Source organism: Chrysemys picta, chromosome 2, assembly GCF_011386835.1.
Source record: "Chrysemys picta bellii isolate R12L10 chromosome 2, ASM1138683v2, whole genome shotgun sequence".
Lineage (NCBI taxonomy): Eukaryota > Metazoa > Chordata > Testudines > Emydidae > Chrysemys > Chrysemys picta.
This window is the reverse complement of record NC_088792.1, coordinates 95,625,867-95,648,613: the sequence shown is the minus strand read 5'-3', so window position 1 is coordinate 95,648,613 and position 22,747 is coordinate 95,625,867. Positions and strand designations below refer to the sequence as shown.

General features: G+C 41.2%; 1 protein-coding gene across 4 annotated transcripts in view; it reads left to right on the top strand.

Moving 5' to 3' along the window:
* Positions 1-2,174: 2,174 nt before the first annotated feature.
* LOC101935615 (amphiphysin) overlaps positions 2,175-22,747 on the top strand; it is a 193,254-nt gene continuing 172,681 nt past the window's right edge. For 3 of the 4 annotated variants that reach the window (XM_065583806.1, XM_065583805.1, XM_065583803.1), the window contains exon 1: positions 2,190-2,349. In XM_065583806.1, coding sequence (XP_065439878.1) covers positions 2,281-2,349 — 69 coding nt within the window. In that variant the 5' untranslated portion in view covers positions 2,190-2,280. Of the gene's footprint in view, positions 2,350-22,747 lie in introns of all 4 variants that reach the window. The other variant, XM_065583804.1, reaches the window with a different exon arrangement.

The window sequence follows — 22,747 nt, the reverse complement described above, 5'->3', positions numbered from 1 at the left end:
ACCTTTCCATTCATGGCAGAGAACTGGTCACAAAAGCAGCATACTAGCAGCTGCAGAGTGGCACTCCACATACCCCCATCCTTTGTATTGCATGAACAACCTGATCCAGTGCAACAGGAATCATTTCATTGGTTTCAATAAGTGTTAGATGTGGAACTAAAACTGTTGAATTGTTCTTAGCATCTGAATGCACTTACTCTCCAGGGTGCCCCTATGCTGTACCTCGCTGTTATGACTAAATAAGCAAAATACACACCCAGTTCAAGTTAAAACAATCCTTTTACAAACTCAAAACCAGACAAAAACAAATTTTATAGAAGATGTTAAAAATTACTTCAGAGTTGTTTGGAAGAATTGAGTACATTGGGATTTTGTTCTGATCTCTGCATCTGGCTAACATTAGTAGATTGTGATGTACCTCATTAAAATATACTTTTTTGGGGGGTTTCTGCTAGCGTATTGTGTGGATTTGCTTTTCAGGGCATGGACTATGTTTACCTCTGAGTCTAGAAAGCCTTAGCCCCTAAAAGATAGTAAATAATAAATGGGCTGTTATCTGTACATCCAAAAAGCCTAATCTTGCTCCCATTGAAGTTAATGGGAGCTTTGTCATGGAAGTTTGACACCTGATGGATATTGAGAAAGTATGCAGTTACTGGGACATGGATGATCTTACTACTTCGGTGGCTAGGAGACTAGTTAAAGATGTTTGATTATGGCATATACCTCTGCATTTCTGTATTTGTTTTATGGTGATGGCAACCTTCTGGCTTGTATTTTTGTAAAAATTTGAAAAAATCAATGAAAAATATTACAAATGTAGAATAGCACCCTCATGCAGGGAAAGAGACACAGATGCAGAGCCTGGAGCACAGTAATGCTTGCCTTATGCCGCTGTGTTGCTGTGCTCTGGTTCCAGGTCAGGCAAGCATGTGCTTAATTCAGTACTGATGGATTTAAGCAAGTCTTAGCAGGGAGGGTTGGAGCCAGTGTTTAAGTGTTTTCCTGGACTGGGGCTTCTCTGACTTAAAAGCCAAGTTTTGATGTTTAGGTCATGGTGTTGAATGGTGTTCTGTTTTAAGGATTGTTTGGGTAACTGGTTCAGGGAAGGATAAATATTTTTTGTGGGTAGGGCAGAAGATACTCAGGTTCTATTCTTAGCTCTGCCACATATTTGAATTTGACCTTGGGCAAGCCACTTAGGCCCCAATTTTCAACAAGTGGCCTTTCATTCTGAGAACTTTATTTTTTTTAAATGTTTGTTACACTAGTTAGAGGCAAAATTTTCAAACCTGGTTGCCCCAAGTTAGTTATCTTAGAAATGTTGCCTGATATTCAGCTATGCAGAGCACAGGCAATGGGAGCTTAACTCATGTTGCCAAATACACCCAATCGGAGTACTGAGTGCTCAGCACTTCTGAAAATGAGGCCACTAGATGCCATTGGGTGGCTAAATATAGATTTAGATGCCTCACTATGGGAATCCACGCTTGAAAATGTTGCGCTATAAGGCTGAACACCCACAACTTCATTTGATATCAATGGCCAATACTCAGCACTTCTGAAAATTGGATCCTATGGTGTCTCGCTTTGGGTGGCCAAAAAGTGGAGACACCCAAAATGAGTGACACCTTTCAAAAGAGAATCTTTTAATCTTTCTGTCTCATTTTCTCTATCTGCAAAAAAAGGGATAATATTCAGCTGCCCCAGAAGGGTGTTGAGGAGATGAGTTAAACAATCTCTGTAAAGTGCTTTGCTCTCATTCAGTGGAAGGTGAAGATATTATTTTAGTATATGGTGTTGTCAGCCACTACAGCAGTGGGTGCTGCTATATATACTACTTCCCCAACCCCTTTTTCTCTGCACGTTGTTGTATAAATCAATAGCATCCCTTTAACGAAGAATGCATATCATTTGGAGTAAATCGCCTCCCCCACTAAATTAACCTCCAGATCCCTAATGCTGGCCTTGCCTGCTGTTTCTGTCTTTCAATATTTTGTACCATTTTCTTCTCCTTCAAGAGCATCAGGAAGGAAGATTTTTAAAGGCAGGGAAAGCGCTTGGAGCTCAGCTCCAGCTCCCCTTGAGCACTGAGGGGGCCGTGGGACCAGTCTCTCGCTCCCTCTCTCTGTATCTTTAAGATCCCCTCCTCCACCTTGTCCCTCCAGCCCCTCCCTTCACTCCCCCCCCCCCCATCTCCTGCTCGCTCGCTCGCTCTCTGCCTCAGCCGCTGGGCTCTGCCTGACTCGCCTCCTCGCCAGGCTCCCTGGACCAGCAGCCATGGCCGACATGAAAACGGGCATCTTCGCCAAAAACGTCCAGAAACGGCTGAACAGGGCGCAGGAGAAGGTCAGCGGAGAGCCGGGAGGAGGAGAGAGACCTGTGCCGGGGGGAGGCAGGGGGGCTTGTTACCCCGGGGGGGGGGGGGAGAACAGGTGCAATTGGCGGGTTGCAGTTTACACCGGGGTGGAGGGGGAGGCAGCGCGCGGAGGACGCCTCCCGGGATGGATGCAAAGGGGAAGCAGCAGCAGCAAGGGGCTGCGACTGAGCATCCCAGGCTGGGGGCTGGGAAATGCATCGCTCGGGAGGGGAGGGAGGAGGGGAAGCTGCAGGCGGGCCGGGCTGCAGAAGCAATGGCACCGGGGAAGACCGCACAGGCAGCCGCACACACAGCTGGTGCTGCTGCAGCAGCCCCCCGCTCCGCCCTGACAGCTCTATAGTGGCAGGCAGGGTTCCTTCAGCCACGGAGTGACCAGCCCCATATTAGGGGCTTTGTCTTATATACGCAACTATTCCCTCCCCCCGTCCCCCCAAAGTGTCTCCATTTTCCACCGTTGCTGCCTGGTCACCGTATTTGTCCAGCCATCCCCTCTGCTGACCATGCAATGGTCAATCCCCCATCCCCCGTGGTGCTGCTAACGCTCACCTTTAGCTATAGGCGTGTGCGTGTGGCGGGCAGGAGGCGGGGCTGCAGCTGCCTCTGGTTTCATAGCTAGGGGATCGGATGTATTTGTACTTTACTGGGGTGGAATTAAGAAGCAGGGAGAGGAGAGGAAAAATGGATGTCTGTTTTGACCCTCTTAGGGCAAGAGAGGAAAGAACCTGTTTCTTTAATCATAAGCACACAAGATCCCTAGACAATGGCTAAAAATCTACAAGACAAGACAGCCCCCATTAATGTCTGTGTGGCCTGATTGAGACAATATTGTATGCCCTTCTTCAAAGGTCAGGAGGGAAGTGTAAACTCTAATCGATGAGTGCGCTACAGTGTTTCCAGTGAAACTAAATCAGTAATTACAACACACATACTGTGAATCGCCTTTGTTTTAACATAGACTTGTTCCATCAGGCTTTCTTTGACTCGTGTATAATGACAGAAGGGACGGGTAAATGCATCTCGATTCATTATGGAATGTAAAATAATCCAGGGAACCATTATCATTTTAATATTAAATGCCTGTATAACAAATACTTTGGATAACTACCAAGTGACAGGGGGTATTCTTGCCTTAAGGACAGGAAAGCTTCTGAGGTCAGATATTATATAATATAACTGGCCCATTTATTTTTCATCTTGACTGAACTACTCTTATACCATTGTGCAGATCAATCAACCTTAGTTTTCTCAGAATAAATATTGTGCGACTAAAGTGGATTTATTTTGTTTTACTCCAGTGTTCCCCTCCCCCCCACACTGAATATTCCAGGGTTTCATCTACTTGCAAAATTATTGGATAATAATCTTGCTTTGGCATTCAGAGAACACAACTGGGCCAGATCCTCAGTGCATGTTCTCTACCATGGCTCCCTCAAAGGCAGTAGAACTACAGTGAGGGTCTCGTCCATGTGTCTTGTAATTAAAGATAGGCAAAATATCGGGAGAATTTTAGGCCAAATGGTAGCACAGTAGAATGCAGCACAGTAGAAGGAACACATCTGTCACCTTGATCTGTTCACAGAAATAAAGGTTTGGCTGTCTCTTGTCCCCACCTCCACACATGCACACTTTCAATACTCTAAGAGGATTGTATTTCCTTTAATATCCTCCCAAGCTCCTCTTGAACTAAAGTGATCCTCCTCACCAGGTTCATTTGGCAGCTGAGCCTTCCTATGAAAGAGGTGGTTCTAGCTACCATCTAAATCACTCGTGTCAGTAATCCACAGTGACCACAGCATAGACAGCTATAAGGGCTCATGTCAGCTTTTTCATTAGCAATTTTGGAGTTTGGAAATGTAATTGTGTTCCTCATTTTTAAAAAAAAATTAGTCATGACACTGAAAACTCCTGAAGCTGATCACATTTCAGTTGCTAAAGGATTTAGAACCCCGTCTTTAATCAGAGAAAACTGTCACTGAAGTTAACAGGGAATTTGCAAGAGTCGGTATTGCAGGATATCCGCATTAAGCCTTATTAATTGAACCCAGTGGGTATAAATGTGCCACATAATTTTTTCCAGCTTTAAATCTCTTGCAACTATGGAAATATAAATACAAACCTTGAATTTGGACAGAAAAATATTTGTGCATGAATGTATATATGGAGAAAATATATGTTGCCATAGTGCAGTGTAAAGGTTTTACCAGCATGAGTTTGTGATAGCCATATTACATGCGAGTGGCAAAGTCATCCCAGCTGAATGCCAATAAAACCTCTAACCCACACTATTTGCATTTGCTATGCATTTTACATAAGTGCTCTAGGGAGTTTTTAAAAAATATTTTACTGATGCTATTTTTCATAGCTCTCTGCCTATATCTTGGCTGCCTTTGTACCATGTATTCAACTCTATAGAGCTTCAAGGGAGAAAAAAATGTATCACAGATAGAATGTAGAAAACTCCCACACATAATAATGTCATCATTTTAGGATCTACTATGTGAGGCTGTCACATGCTAAAAACAAGTCTGTATTCTATTGTTAAAACTCTCCACTTTCAAACAGCATTAAGTTCTTGTATATCTGTCCCCGATCAGTCCCCCAAATATTGGGGTTTAAACCAGTCACGAGTCTAATAGTGAATATTGCCCATCCTGCAATTTGGCCCAATGTTTTGTTGTTTTGTTTTTTTAAATAGAGAAGGCCACTGTTTGAAGTTATTCAGAGGTTTTGGTCCGAGTTGCATGAAAAATAAAATTCATCTCATGAGTCTGTGTATCAATGGATATCACCATCACTTAGGCCCAATCCAGTAGTGAATTTAAGTGCACACTTAACTTTAAGTAATTGTTTAAGTGCTTTGCTGAATCAGGGCAATAAAACATGTGTCGTTTGTGTGTGTATGTGTGTATAATGTCAATAATACCATATATTTTTGGTTTACAAGGAAATAAATTTTATCAGTAGGTCTGGTGACAACATAAAGTGCAAGAGTGCAGCCAGAGTAGATTATGATGTTGCCAGATAGAGATATGTCTTTGCTTCTCTGTTCAAGATTTGCATATAGTTTTATTGCTTAAAATACACAGATCTTTACTATACCCATTCCTTGTTTTGCCTCACAAAATCTCTCTTGCTATTCTGCCTTCAACATCTACTTATGTTTTCTCTACCTCCATATTTGTCTCATGCTTCTGCTGCCTTCTTGTTCTGCCTCAGACCCTCCCTTTGGGCTACAGGGATCTCTTCTCTAAATGCTATCTCCCACTCCCCAGACCTTTCTCTCATACTTAAACTACCAGTTAGCGCTGGGTCTCCATAATGGTTATATAAGGCAAAATCTCTTAACATTTTTTTGCTAATATTTTTAAAAGCATAATTGAGAATACTAAAAGCTCCATGTGCAGCTATTTATTTTTATTTAGGTTTTTAAAATAAAAGGGGTGGGAGTTGCAGGAACTAACATTTATACATTTTTATACAGGCTTTTCGCAAGTGTGATATTACACATTTTAAATGATTGAAAGTCTGATTTCTGACTTCATAGGTACCGTGTGATTGTGTGATGTACATATTGTACAACACGCGTAGACTTCAGTGTGCTATCTGGTATAAAAGAGCAATGTGTTAGAAATAAATGAGTTCTGTTTATTCAGTTTATCCCCATGATTTGCTGACATTCTAGCAAAAGTATAAGTATTTTCCGTTCTGTTTTGTTTTTGTTTTACTCCTATAATACCTGTATCAAGGACATTGATATTACAAGGTATTTAATGCCATAGGTCAAATCCCAGACCTAATAGCCAGACTATGGAAAAATATCTTTTTAATGACAAATGACATAACTTTCAACTCCCTGTGTGTATATATATATGTATGAGAGTGTGTGTGTGTGTGTATATATATATATATATACACACACAAAGGCTGTTGATTAATCACCGTTAACTCATGCGATTAACTCAAAAAAATGAATCACTATTAAAAAAATTAATTGTGATTAATCACAGTTTTAATCGCACTGTTAAACAATAGAATACCAATTGAAATTTATTAAATATTTTGGATGTTTTTCTACATTTTCATATATATTGATTTCAGTTACAATACAGAATACAAAGTGTATATTTTTTATTACAAATATTTACACTGTAAAAATGATAAACAAAAGAAATAGTATTTTTCAATTTACCTCATATAAGTACTGTAGTGCAATCTCTTTGTCGTGAAAGTGCAATTTACAAATGTTGATTTTTTTGTTACATAACTGCACTAGAAAACAAAACAATGTAAAACTTTAAAGCCTACAAGTCCACTCACTCCTACTTCTTCTTCAGCCAATCACTAAGACAAACAAGTGTGTTTACATTTACAGGAGACAGGGCCGGCTCCAGGCACCAGCCCACCAAGCTTGTGCTTGGGGCGGCACCTGGAGGGGGGCGGCGCGGTGCTCCGGCCCCCGGGGAGAGCGGGGCCACGGCCGGGCTCGCCGCCCTCCCCCCGGCGCTCTGGCCTCCCTCCCCCCCGGCGCCCTCCCCCCAGCCGCCGGGGGGAGAGCGGCGGGCCCTGGCTGGGGCTCGCCGCCCTCTCGCCGCCCTGCCCCCTGCGCTCTGACCGCCGGGGGGAGAGCAGAGCCCCCGCCGGGACTCGCCGCCCTCCTCCCAGGGCTCCGGCCGGCCGCCCTCCCCCCGGCCGCTGGGGGGAGAGCAGAGCCCCCGCCGGGGCTTGCCGCCCTCCTCCCGGGGCTCGCCGCCCTCCTCCCAGGGCTCCGGCCACCCTCCCCCCCGGCGCCCTCCCCCCCGGGGCTCTGGCTGCCCTCCTCCCCCCCCCGCAGGGGGGGGGGGGCGGCCGGCGGCTTTTTTGCCTGGGGCGGCAAAAAAGCCAGAGCCGGCCCTGACAGGAGATAATGCCGCCCTCTTCTTATTTACAATGTCACCAGAAAATGAGAACAGGATTTGCATGGCACTTCTGTAGCCGGCATCACAACCTATTTATGTGCCAGATATGCTAAACATTTGTATGCCCTTCCATGCTTTGTCCACCATTCTAGAGGAAGTGCTTCCATGCTGATGACGCTTGTTTAAAAAAAAATGCATTAATTAAATTTGTGACTGATCTCCTTGGGGGAGAACTGTATGTCCCCTGCTCTGTTTTACCCACTTTCTACCATATATTTCATGTTATAGCAGTTTCAGATGATGGCCCAGCACATTTTGTTCATTTTATAACACTTTCACTGCAGATTTGACAAAATGCAAATAATGTACCAATGTGAGATTTCTGAAAATAGCTACAACACTCGACCCAAGCTTTAAGAATCTGAAGTGCCTTCCAAAATCTGAGAGGGACAAGGCATGTGGAGCATGCTTTCAGAAGTCTTAAAAGAGCAACACTTTAATACAGAAACTACAGAACCCAAACCACCAAAAAAGAAAATCAAGACTTCTGCTGGTGGCATCTGACTCAGATGATGAAAATGAACATGCGTCAGTCCGCACTGCCTTGGATTGTTATCGAGCAGAACCCATCATCAGCATGGACGCATGTCCTCTGGAATGGTGGTTGTAGCATGACGGGACATATGAATCTTTAGCGCATCTGGCACGTAAATATCTTGTGACACCGGCTACAACAGTGCCAGCGAAAATGTCGCTTTCAGGTGACATTGTAAACAAGAAGAGGGCAGCATTATTTCCTGCAAATGTAAACAAACTTCTTTGTCTGAGTGATTGCGTGAACAAGAAGTAGGACTGAGTGGACTTGCAGGCTCTAAAATTTTACATTGTTTTATTTTTAAATGCAGTTTTTTTTACATAATTCTACATTTGTAAGTTCAACTTTCATGATAAAGAGATTGCACTACAGTGCTTGTATTAGGTGAATTGAAAAATATTATTTCTTTTGTTTTTTTACAGTGCAAATACTTGTAATCAAAAATAAATATAAAGTGAGCACTGTACACTTTGTATTCTGTGTTGTAATTAAAATCAATATATTTGAAAATATAGAAATCATCCAAAAATATTTAAATAAATGGTATTCTATTATTATTTAACAATACCATTAATCATGATTCATTTTTTAATCGCTTGACAGCCCTAATATATGTATAAAATATTAAAATGTATGTGTGCATGCATGTGTATTTATTCGCTAAATTAAAATTGATATGAAAATATATCCTTGTTGTATTAGTATATTGTCTTTCTTCATATGAGGTAATCAATCAATCTTTTATTTATCTATATATCTATATATACATTTTAAACAGTAACTCCAATGTCAATGTACACACTATATGATTCAGCTGTCTCAATCATTTTAAAAAAAATGTATCTGTATGTAATATAGTAAACTTTTGGCCTTTGAACAGTAAACTCAATAATATCAACAGCAATACTGTAAGTTTTATATAGTGCCTTGTTTCTTAAGGGATTCCAAAAAGCTTTGCAAACTAATCACTGCACCCATATCTGGAGTGTAATATGGCAGCTGTTTGACACTGTGCTGTAACATTACAAAATAATTCAAGACAGAAAAAGAGAAAAACTCTGTCCATTTAAAACTGTAGAGGAAATGTAAGTAGAGGTAGAACATACACCTCTACCCCAATATAACGCTGTCCTCGGGACCCAAAAAATCTTACTGTGTTATAGGTGAAACTGCGTTATATTGAACTTGCTTTGATCCGCCTCCCCACCCCCCACGCTGCTTTACCACATTATATCCGAATTCGTGTTATATAGGGTCATGTTATATCAGGGTAGAGGTGTAATTATCCAAACTCAGATTTGGCCAGGCTAATACCCAAAGGTGCAATTTGGATTTTTAATGAGAACAAGTGGTTGGGTACTATTATTATGTGCTTTTTAATTCTTTGTCTGCCTCTTTGCCCTCATCTTGCTCTTTCTTCTCCACAAAATTTCAACTGATCCTCTCTCGCTCAGTCTTCCCCGCCCCCCATGCATTTCAATGACACCCCTCTGTTTCTGTCTACCTCCCACCAATTTGTCCAACCCAGATCCTCTCTTTTCCCCTCTCCAGTAAATATGGCCCCTCCACCATCAGATTCCATCTCTCCTGTCCTCACATATTGTCTAACGCCAACCACTAACATTCTTCTCCTGAGAGTGGAATCTGGTCACTTCTCTGCTCCCCACTGCCTGCCTTACTGCACTGGATTGACAGATACTGTGCGGGTGAAGGAACCATTAGTGAGAGCAGGGAGGATGAATAAGACTCTCTTCTCAGTAGCCTGAGTTGCCCCCAGCAGCCAGGAACATAAACTGCAAATGGAACCTTGCTGATCACCTGCTTCTCTGTGACATTTCAGTAGGGATAGGTGACAGAGAGACAGCTGGGGCAAAGGTGTGATTGGGTGGGTGTGCATGTAGGGGGCAAAGAAAATGCTTGTGCTCCGGCTCCCTGAGTGCAAGTGAGGTGGGCTTGCACAGCAAGAGAGCCCCCCATTACCCCAGAGGGACTGGCTAGTGATTAGAAGCTAAAGCTGGAGGGGCAGATGAGCTGCATTTGGAAAAAAGAAAGTGTAAAAGATGCTTCTGAGCACTCTTTCCTCTGTGGCTATGGCAGCATTGTCTGCTTGGCACCCTGTAGGCAGCGTGCCTCTAGCTACTGCTGCAGTGCAGCTGGGCCATCTCCTTTACCATTGGTCTGACTGTAAAAGCCCCAACAGAGTCCTTCAGGTGTGCTCAGAATATCGCTGTTTGTATCTGCTAGTGCCTGAGAGTTGCTCTATGTTTCTTTACATCTTTTTTTTTGGCATAATCCCACCCCAGCCCTCCATGTCTCACTTTGATTAATAAGCATTAGAAGCAACAGGGACATGTACCTCCAATTGTGCAGAATACGTTTTAAGACCCCAGTTCTCCACTGCAGTGGTGGCCACAGGGAGATGACCTGGCTCGCTGACACTCAGCACCACAAAGCAGTTAGAGTAGGCCCCCTGCTGCTCTAACTTCTGCTGCTGGCATAAGTAAGGAGTGCCTATGCTATTGCGGGATCAGACACAGCGGGGCTCATTTCCACCATACCCTATTCCACCCTTGCATTACCCCAGCCTGTATCTCCCACACATTTTCTCCCACTTATACCAGGGACTGGAAGGGCAGCTGGTGTAGGAGGCGTAATACTGCCTCTCTCAGCTTTACACTGCCAGAGAGTTCCCCCTATGAAGGGAAATTCTCTATGGGGAATATCCAGCTGGGTTAAGTAGTTCAACATGTGCTGCCACAAAGTAAACTTTAGTGACTTGGAGAATCCAGTCCTCAACATCTCAAAGGCAGGGTCTCTTTTCCCTAATCATGCTGTGTTGTACCATAGTGAGCCTTTTCTGGTTTTGAACACAACATAATTTGATTCTGTCTCAGAGAACAGGTAGACGGTCAATAGTTTCCAGAATCAGAAACCACTGACCCACGAGGAAGGCAATAATGCTATATTGTCTTATGTCACATAAGCCTGTCTCAGCCAATGGGATTGTATATAGAAAACATAGGCATACTCTAAAGATGCATGTAATACATGACTACAGGACCTATGGCACTGTGAGAAAGCTCACACACCAAAATGTTCTATTGTTCCTGCTTGTCACACTGTCCTGAGATTCTGACTCTTCATTAATTAATTTTATTATTTATATTATGGCCGCATCTAAACACCCGATCGAAGATCAGGGCCCATTATGCTAAGCACTTTGTGAGATCTTTGGGCATAATTCTTATTATGTGTTTGCAATCAAAATAGACAAGGCAGACAACAGAGGGCAGGTGAAGCAGGGGCACAGAGAGGTAAAGGGACTTGCCCTAGGTCACACAGCAGGTCAGTGGCAGGGCTAAATTAGAACTAGGTCTCCAGACTCACAGTCCAGTGCCCTGTCCATTGCCCTCACCACCACTTTTCAGTATCCTTTTTTTGTTTTTCCCCACTCCCTTCCACTACCTCTTCTCTGGTTGCTTCTGTTTTGTAGCTTACTCACCTGATGTGACCCTCTGCCTTTTTCTCCCCAACTCTTCGGCATCCTCATTGCTATCCATTCCCTTTAATCTTCAGTTCTGAGTCACATTCACACATACACCCCCGCCCCCGTGGAGCTATAGTCAAACTTCCTTTCCTGTAGCTTCAGCAGCTTTTAACCTGAGCTTTAGAGCATCACAAGGTCCAGGGACTCAATCGTTCAATCAGAAATTAACACTTTATATGTACAGGGAAAGGGAGGCCTGTGCAAAAGTGATACTGGCAATAAAACCAGCTATATTTATTATTGTTTATTACTGTAACTCAAAAAGCAGCTGGTATTTTTCAGTTCACATATTTCCAATTCTCTTTGTTTTATGAAACTGTCAACTTTGCTACTATCAGGTATTGATTTGTAAAATTCTGCCTCAGTAAATAAATATCTTTAACAAATTAGGATTTTGAGAGAATAAAAACTGAGTTATCTGAAGAAGAGTGAACCCTATTTTCTTTTTGTCCAACACATTGTCATCAATAATAAGTACCAGTATTCTGGAAGCCAAATTCTGCCTTCACCTATATCTGTAAAACTCCACAGAAGGCAAAGGGATGACCCAGGTGTAACTGAAGGCTGAAATTGGTCCACAGTGGCATTAACCGCAGTTAATGGATCAGTTATCTCATCTGTAAAATGGGTATGATAGATCTTGATTCTGTAAGGTACTTAAGCATACGGTTTGCAGTCAAGTTGGAAGGGCCTATTGAGTGGGGTCCTGCAGGGATCAGTTCTGTTCAATATCTTTATAAATGATTTAGATAATGGCATAGAGAGTACACTTATAAAGTTTGTGGACGATATCAACCTGGGAGGGGTTGCAAGTGCTTTGGAGGATAGGATTAGAATTCAGAATGATCTGGACAAACTGGAGAAATAGTGTGAAGTAAATAGGATGAAATTCAATAAGGACAAATGCAAAGTACTCCACTTAGGAAGGGACAATCAGTTGCACACATACAAAAGGAAAGGACTCCCTAGGAAGGAGTACTTCAGAAAGGGATTTGGGGGTTATAGTGGATCACAAGCTAAATATGAGTCAACAGTGTAACACTGTTGCCAAAAAAACAAACAAACAAACAAACAAAAACAAACATAATTCTGGGATGTAGTAGCAGGAGTGTTGTAAGCAAGACACGAGAAGTAATTCTTCCACACTACTCTGTGCTTATAAGGGTTCAACTAGAGTATTGTGTCTAGTTCTGGGCCCCACATTTCAGGAAAGATGTGGACAAATTGGAGAGAGTCCAGAGAACATGACTTATGAGGAAAGACTGAAAAACCTGTGTTTGTTTAGTCTGAGAAGACTGAGGGGGGACATAATAGTTTTCAAGTACATAAACCGTTGTTACAAGGTGTAGGGTTAAAAATTGTTCTCCTTAACCTTTGAGGCTAGGACAAGAAGCAATGGGCTTAAATTGCAGCAAGGGAGGGTTAGGTTGGACATTTGGAAAAAACTTCCTAACTGTCAGGGTAGTTAAGCATTGGAACAAATTGCCTAGGGAGGTTATGGAATCTGTCTTTGGAGGTTAAGAACAGCTTAGACAAATACCTGTCAGGAATGCTCTAGTTATTACTTAGTCCTGTCTTGAGTGCAGGGGGCTGGACTAGATGACCTATTGAGGTCTTTTCTAGTCTTAAACTTATGTGATTCTATGTACCTAAGGGCTTGTCTACACACACCTGTGTAATTAAAAGTGGGATGTTTGGTTAAACTTGTGCAACTTTGTGTGAGGACAGCGTTTCATAGTTTTAAACCTGGCTTATGGTTGTTTAACTTGTTCCTGTAAACCAGGTTTAAAAATGTACAATTACATCTTTGTTTAAGCTGATGCAGCATCTGTGTGTAAACTGGGCCTAACTCTAAGCACTTGGGTAGTTCCACTGAAATCAAGGCTATTGTTAGCATGGCATTGTTTTGTTGCTGTAGATGTGGTGGATAATTACAAACATTAACTTTGTCTTATTTTTAAAAACACAAGGGAAAGTAGATGGTTCTGATTAGCGAGGTAAGAATTGAATTGCTTACACCATGTACACCATGTTTAGATATACATCAGACAGATACTTACAACAGAGAGGAAACTGAGGAGTGAGGATCAAAGTCAGTGCAAAGAATAGGAAAACCTCAATGGGTTGTTCAATCATCAGATCCGAAGAGAAGATGAATAAAGGACTAACCTTAAAGCAAGTTACTTCAGAGATGGTTAGGGACTATTGTTTCCAAAGTTGTGGCTCATCTAAAAGAAGAAACAGGGAAGGCTGGGTAATGATGCTAAAAGTTGCTTTTAGCATAACTGAAAGACTCTGAGAGAGCAGCAGTGCCAGTGGCATTTGAAAACAAGGCTTAATAACTGAAGGAATTGGAACTCCAGATACGGCATGCCTGATTCTATAGAGAAGGCTGCTGCAACCAGAGTGAGTTCATGGGTACTAGATTCTATTGTCAGAAAAGAATGACACTAGATTCATTATCTGAGGAAAAGGCAGATAGAAAATCATCAAAATACAATGGAAAGTGTTGGGTCTTTTGTCCACATATTAAGTTATCTGGAAGGAAGTCAGAAACAGCAGCTGTAGTTCTAAGATGAAAAATAGTGTCACTACTTGGATTTCAAGAAAAGTTGGTGTGTAAATACCTGAAAGTGTAACCATGCAAAGTCGTATACAATGGAGTTCTAGCCATGTTGGTCCCCGGATATTACAGACATAAGGTGAGTGAGGTAATGTCTTTTACTGGACCATCTGCTGTTGGTGAGAGAGATAAGGCCTCACCCACCTTCTCTCTAATCATGCAAAGGGAATTCCCATGATTAAAACAAAAATACTATAGTTTCCCCCACTATATCCTAAAACTGATTTTGGATTAGGTAGCAGAAACCAAACAAATTATTTATCACGTTGTAGTCTACAGGCTGCCAAAATATAATTTCTGATAGCTCATCTCTAAACTTTCCCCCAAATAATTCTCAGTGAAAATGAGTGAGCAGAGGTTAGAATCATAAAATCATAGACATGTAAGTCTAGAAGGAACCTCGAAAGGTCATCTAATTCAGCCCCTTATTCCGAGACAGGGCAAGATCATTCCTGACAGGTCTTTGTCTAACCTGTTCTTAAAAACTTCCATTGAAGGGTTTCAACAACCTCCCCTAGAAGCCTATTCCACTGCTTAACTATCCTTGTAATTAGAAAGATTTTCCTAATATCTAAACTAAATCTCCCTTATAGCAGATTAAGCCAATTACTTCTTGTCCTACCTTCAGTGGACATGGAGAACAGCTGATCACGTCCTCCTCATATCATATATATGTATGTATCAAATATCATATTGCCTCTCTAAAATCTATGGTACACCCACATCTTGAATACCACATGCAGATCTGTTGCCCCATCTCAAAGAAAATATATTAGAAATGGAAAAGGTACAAAGAAGGGCAACAAAAACGATTAGCTTCTGTATGAGGAGAGATTAAAAAGACTGGGATTTTTCAGCTTGGAAAAGAGATGACTAAGGGGATATGTGACAGAGGTCTATAAAAAATCTTGACTGGTGTGGAGAAAATGAATAAAGAAATGCTATTCACTCCTTCACATAACACAAAAACTATTACCCAATGAAATTAATAGACAGCAGGTTTAAAACAAACAAAAGGAAGTACTTCTTCACACAACTCACAGTCAACCTGTAGAACTCGTTCTGAAGGCCAAAACTTATCTAGTTCAAAAAAGAACCAGAAAAGTTCATAGAGGATGGGTCTATTAGCCAGGATGGTCAGGACGCAACATTGTGCTCTGAGTGTTCCTACCCTCTGATTGCCAGAAGCTGGGAGTGGGTGACAGGGGATGGGTCCCTTGATGATTACCTCTTCTGTTCATTCCATCTGAAGCACGTGGCATTGGCCACTGTTGGAAGACAGGATACTGGGCTAGATGAGCCATTGGTCTTATGTTCTTAGGTCCTCTTTTTAACAGCCCTTACCATATTTGAAGACTGCAATCAGATCTCCACTTCTTTTCTCACGATTAAACACACCCATTTTTTTTTAGTATTAGTCTGTTAAATTTTCCCTTTTGTGTTTGTCTCTTCATCTTCCAAATTTCTCTCCTACTCAACCTTCTTCTCTGTCTGTCTTTTCTCCTATCCTTTGTTCTTTCTTTGAGTCTCTCCCTCTCTCTTACTCTTCTCTTGTAGGATTAGCAGCAAAAGTACTTCTTAGCTCAAATGCAAAAACCATTTACAGCTAGAACTGGCTTATTTAGTACAATTTATTTATCTTGTACTGCACCGTTCTGTGCTGGTTGCAGAATGGCCAACCCTAAGTCTTCAAAAGTCATGTCAGGCACCCAAAATAATGAGATTTTTAAAATGTTGGGTTATTTTTTTTCTGCATTCTGTTAAGGTGCACTTACTTCACATTTTCAAACTTTTCTCTGCAACCATGGGAGTTAAAAACTTCTTTCCCCATGAAAGCTGAGATTCTTATGCAATTTCTTGATTCCAGGAGCCGGGGCTTTAAGAAATACAATAAATATCATAAGACTTGCAATAAGTGCCTGCTTCTGTCCCATTGAAGTCAATGGCAGCTTTACCATTGACTGCAATGGATACAGGATTAAGCTATAAATTTGTGAGAGTTGGCAAGTCTGGTTGTTCCTGGTTCTCTTGACCCATGATATTCTGCTACCAGTTTCATATTTGGGCGGGCAGAGGTCTACTAATTGGGAAAGTGATGGGAAGCCAAATATGATGTGAAAATCTACTGTGCACATACACCTCACGTGGAATTCTGAAAGGGAAGGGGAAGCTAATGAAAGGAGAGCAAGTTAGCTAGGAAGTTAGTGAAAGGAGTTCAAAAGATAAGTCAAAGCTTTCAGCAGTGAACTGGGGGGCAAAGTCTGGTCCTAAACTGAGGAAAAGTCCAACTGACTTAAGTGGAGTTTTCTTGATCAGCACTTTAGAATTTGGCTCAATGGCAACATCTTAGATTCAACATTATGTAGATGGTAATCTGTTCCACAGTATTTGAATTTGTTTTCAGCCTTTGATTTTATGTCCATTAAAAGTTGCTATGAGATCTTAATTTCAGGCTTAGAATAGTGTGTTCCAAAGACAGTAAACAGGCTGAAACTTTTGTTGATCTGATATGTTTTACATAAGGTTTCCAGCATTGTTTGTTTTAAATGTAGCAGTGGTTCCCAAACTTTTTTCCAACAAGGGCTCCTTTGGCATCTGCCTAGTTGTCCTAGACCCCTTTCCTTTCCAGTACTACTGAAATGCCCCCACCCAAGAACAAAATGGCATCCTCCATGTGGCAAAATTGCCAGAATGCCATTTTGGCATATTCTGACCCTGGTTCAAGAGACAGAGCCTTGCATAACCCACGGGGTCTGGAGACCTCACTTTGGGAGCCACTGAAATATAGTTGCTATATCTTTTGTTGCAAAGTTTCTTATTAGAATAAAATCCAAATGGTGATTCATAAGTTGGCTGAGAATGTAAGTTGCTTTGATTGCCAAATTGAATAAAAATTAAGGAAAGACTTTAAGCAGTTATTAGTTCACACACACAGGTGTTGGTTTCGATGACATCTTCATAAGTCAAGAGTCATTTTTAAGTGTGACTGCAGGATCTAGGAGAATTTTAATTGCCTGTGGGTTTTTGTTTGGTGGCCTATGTAAAATGTGTTACTAGTCTGATTCTTTTGTACCTAGTAAACAGGTATGCCCAACGCAGGAACCTCCACCAAAAATGAATCCCTTGTTGGCAAACTCCACAGCTGTTCCACGGGCAGGAAACTGAATCGGTCTCTTAACCCTAATAGTGATTCCAAGTTTGAAGAACTCTGGCAGAGCACTGTGTGGAAGCTTTCACTTGGTCATACCATGGCCATGGTCAGCATGGGCAGTGACACTGCAAGTGAAAAACACTCTGTCTCGTACTACAGAACTAGGCTGTTTGGTTAGGTTTGTCTTGAGTGATATTGGAGTAGAAAGGTTCATGGTTGGAGGGTGCTGTGAGGGCTTTGTTGTTGTTACAGTGATTACCGTGAAAAAATGTAATTAACTGCATGTGAAAAATATAGAATGAATATTAACTGGGCAACATTTAAATGTGTATTTCAAAGGGGATACTATTCTATCAGGTTTGTTATAACCCCCTTAAAATTGGGATGCCACAAGATCACAAACATGCATTTTTGGGGGCAACTAATCCTCTCTCACGCTGTTTAAATTCCCGGGTGACACACAGTGACCAGAGTAGCGCCTCTTTGCTAATACCAGTCATAGGGCCTGTCCTGAAAACATTGATTCAGGGGTCTGGAAGTTACTAATGGAAGTAGTCTCAGTGATTTCACTGGGATTGCTCCCAGTAGTAAGCACTAAACCCAGAAGGAAGTGTTTGCAGGATGGAGGCCATAGTGTTCAGCCACTGTAACCACTTCTCTCCATCACTTGAAAAAGGAAATAATTTTACCTTCTATTATATAAGTGTTCCGTTTCACACAACACTGATTAATGGAAATACCTGAAGCAGCTTTGACTGCATGTTAATGTGTCTTTGAAGACTGACGTTTTTTAGATCCACTGCTCTTGAAATCATTCTGTAAGCAGAAAGTTGGTCACAAATACAAAGGATTCTGTGACGTTGTGCAGTCTATATGGTTTTATAAAAACTTGATAATAAGTCAATATAATGTAACTGAGATAGTTTTAGAGAAAATACGGTAATAAGTGAATGTAAGTAACTGGGATATGCCTCATGCAAAAGGTCTCTTGTAAGGTATCATTACAAAGCTTATAATCTACTGAGTGTGATCATCTGATTTGTATAAATGTACCACTCTTGTATCTAAAACTAGAAATATAAAATGTAACTCTGAGGGCCTATTGTAATTGTGTAAAGTGTGGACCATTAATGATGGTTTGGAATCTTGATGACTCCCATTGTCTGCAGATGGCTGTATTTACCTGTGAGTCTTCCTGTATATGTGTGTGCTGGCAAGTGAGTAATGAAGTCTTGCAGTGACATGTGATCATGTCACCTGAACTGGAATCCATCTTTAAGCTTTATGCAGGGTAAAACCAGAAATTGTTCGCCCTCTATAACACTGATAGAGAGATATGCACAGCTGTTTGCTCCCCCAGGTATTAATACATACTCTGAGTAAATTACTAAATAGAAAGTGATTTTATTAAATACAGACAGTAGGATTTAAGTGGTTCAGAGTAGTAACAGACAGAACAAAGTAAGTCACCAAGCAAAATAAAATAAAATGCGCAAATCTATGTCTAATCAAACTAAATACAGATAATCTCACCCTCAGAGATGTTTCAGTAAGTTTTTCTCAGACTGGACACCTTCCAGGCCTGGGCACAATTCTTTCCCCTGGTACAGCTCTTGTTGCAGCTCAGGTGGTAGCTAGGGGATTCTTCATGATGGCTTCTCCCTCCCTCTGTTCTCTTCCCCCCCTTTATATATCTTTTGCATAAGGCGGGAACTCTTTGTCTCTCTGAGTTTCCACCCCCCCTCACTGGAAAAGCACCAGGTTAAAGATGGATTCCAGTTCAGGTGACATGATCACATGTCACTGCAAGACTTCATTACTCACTTGCCAGCACACACATATACAGGAAGACTCACAGGTAAATACAGCCATCTGCAGACAATGGGAGTCATCAAGATTCCAAACCATCATTAATGGTCCACACTTTACACAATTACAATAGGCCCTCAGAGTTACATTTTATATTTCTAGTTTTAGATACAAGAGTGGTACATTTATACAAATCAGATGATCACACTCAGTAGATTATAAGCTTTGTAATGATACCTTACAAGAGACCTTTTGCATGAGGCATATCCCAGTTACTTACATTCACTTATTACCGTATTTTCTCTAAAACTATCTCAGTTACATTATATTGACTTATTATCAAGTTTTTATAAAACCATATGGACTGCACAACGTCACAGATTCCTTATCCCTCTATTGCTCTGTCTGAAATAGAGCATTCTGAGCTCTGCTTCAGGCAAGGCATTGTCACTAAGCCTCATCCAAACCACCCCTGGTGGATTGTAATGTGTGTGCTTGGTTTTCATGAAAGGTGTTTTCATTTCCATTAAAAAAAAATGAAACTGCATTTTCAGCAAAGAGTCACAATTTCAAATCACAGGTCTCCTTCCTGCCCTGTAATACACCACCCCTATGGTGTCTATGTCCATATCTACAACACTGTTTAGTTATGGAAGTATCACATGACTGGTTTTATGCTACCTTGAAACAGTCTGTCATAATATTGCCAAGTTCGTGACGAGTATATTTTGTTTATGTTCTACATAACTTGTATACCTAGGGCCCGGATTGCATAAGTACTGAGGTCCCACAGATATTGCTGATCTCATTTATGGTTCTGGATGCTCAACACCATTCTGATAATTTTTCTTACATTTGTTTTTTTCAGTGCTAGTTTTGCCTGGCTAGGCATTGCAGAATTGAGTTCTCTTTATATTTTCACTTTACTGCTACTGTCAGGTGACTGGAAATAAAGACTTCAGACAGGTGTAGTGGTTAAAATATTAGACTATACCTTTAAAACTTACTGTGTCTGTCAAGTCTTCATCTGCTACTCAGCAGTGTAACACATTCAGCAACAGGCCCGTCCCCTTTGGTCTAATTTCAGCTATTTTGTTTAGTGTGTGGATGCTGAGTGGTGTTGGTGGTCAGACTAGATGATTTGGTGGTCCCTTCTGGCCTTAAACTCTGTGACTGACTGAAATAAGGAGATATCCAGGCCCACATATTGCGAGGCAGCATTGCATGCCTAGTGATTTAAGATTTGTCCCAGTAGGCTGAATTCCTCCAAAGACCCTTCCTCTTTAGGCAAAAAAGAGCCCAACCATGCTGTACGTAGTTCTGTGCACAATAGAACAGCTCGACTATGCGCACACTCACACCACCACAGTGATCTGTATGCTGTTCACTCTGCACATGAGTATGGGGTAAGATACGAGGCTAACCAGCTACAACCTTGCAGTAGACACCTGCCAGAATGGTGTCCAAAAGCAATGTTTGGGGGATGGAGGGGGGAACACCAGGAAAAAACTCACAGCTCAGGCCCATATAAAACACCATCTCATACCTCAGTCAGGGCATATGCAATGCTCGCATTTGAGACCATGTGATACCTACTTTGTACTAAGGGGAGGGTGCCCCTCACACTTGGGAGGAGTTCTCCATAAATATGCACTGCGTCATTATCATCTTTCAAATACCTCTTCAAAATTCTCATTTGCCATGATGCCTCCAAAACCCTTGATAGCCACTAGGGCACTGAGACCACTGCTTGTCATGCTGACGGATATGGCGTCATGGTTTACTTGTACTGCCCCGTCTGTCTGTATGTATCTGTTGCTGCTTGCTGTATACTTAGATTTGAAGCTCTTGGGGGCCAGGGTCTATCTTCTGTGTTTGTACAGTGCCTAGCCTAGGATCTTGCTCCATGACTGGAGCTCATAGCTGCTCTGGTGATATAAATAAAAAATTGTAATAATAACCAAGAAAGCGGTGGGGCCATATTGTTCTCTGATACCCAAACTGGTAGTTCTGTGTACACCAGCCAGGAGCTTAAGGAACCAGCAATTTTAAGTCAACAAGTTTCAGGATGAAGAGGCAAACAACAAGAATGTCCTAAATCATATTAAAAAACAATAAAAAGGAGGGAGGGAAGAGGAATGCACGTCTCACCTTCTGATGTATGCTTATGTACATATAGCCTGATCCAACATCCATTGAAGTAAATGGAAAGACTCCAACTGACTGCAGTTGTAGTTGGACGGGGCCCTCAAAGTGGGGGAGCTTGTGGACAGCCAAGAGACTGACAAGATATAAACTCACTAGCCAAATTCTTCAGCTTTCCCACTCATGCCATAGGGAGGAATCAAAGTCTGATGGGGCATGGCCAAACTTTTCACAGGTCTTCCTGACTCCCTGGCAAAGTGCAATTCCTGTACTAACAGGAGGTGTGCTTTTATGAAATCATAGAATTTCCTTAATTTTTTAATATATATTGTTTAGAAATTGGGATGAAAGAAAGGGGTAAATACTGGGTTAGCAAGTCTATGAACATCACAAATACTTCAATTGTTTGTAAACATTTCCACCCTATTTCTATGTATTAGATATGGAGAATAACAATATGTACTTTATAACGCATGTCAGATATGAACAGGTGGTTGTGTAATATCTGATGCTATGATAATTAAACAAGAGGCTTAAAACGTGTCAAATTTAGAAGGCATTGATGATGCGTCTGATATAAGTGGAGTTAGATTAGTATAAAACTGGAATAATACTCTGGCAAATGAGGCCTAGCACATATAAATACTCTGGTTGAGAATTCACTAAAGTAGTTGCAAAGCTATCTAAGACTAAAGAAGACTACTAGTGCATTGGTCTCTTGTTAATCTCTGCATATGCCATTGGATGAGAAAAAAGGGGCCTATAGTTCAAATGTCCTTGAACATAAGTCAACACTGACGTGTCTGGTGTAAAAATGTTTTTATTGCTGTACCTGAAAAAATAACTTTTTTTAAAAAAGTCAACAATGAATATCTAATAGCTCTGTCAGCAGAATCTGTATGTACTGCAAATGTCATGTCCACTTACTCCACTCTCATACTATGTAAACATGAGATGTATTCAATAATGTGTTGGTTTCTAATCTCAGATACGTGGGCGTGTATTGCTGTTCGTTCTGTAAAATCCTGCAGTAGTTAATTTTACCAGAGACGTGATAAAATGCATGTGCTCCCATCTGGGCTCTGATCCTTTAGTGCAGGACTGGTAGCATTCTTGTTTTTTGTACTCACTCATCAGCAAAGACAGTGATCTGTTTGTATTGGTTAAGACAGGAAAATGTCTCCTCGTATAAATGATCTTTTTCTATAGTTTTAAACATTAATGGCTGGATTCTGCCACCTTTACTCGCATTGAGAGGTATCCTACTCTTGAGTAGTCCCATTGAAATAAAAGCATCTATATGTAGATTAAGGTACTATTCAATGTAAGAGTGGCAGCATATGGTCCAGACTAACTTTCCAGCCAGCAAATATATATTTTTTTCCTTTGTGCTTTGCATTTTTTTAAAAAATAAACCCGATCTTGTAGACGGACAGTTCTTCCATTGAATTAATGGGAGTGTTGTCTGAATAAAAGAGGGAAATAATACTTACCTCCATCACAATACTTAAGCTTTTGCTTATTACAAACTACGTTTAAGGTAAACAGAAGTGCACTTGATGTTATCTAGTAGGATTTATAGCAGGAATCGGTAATCTTTCA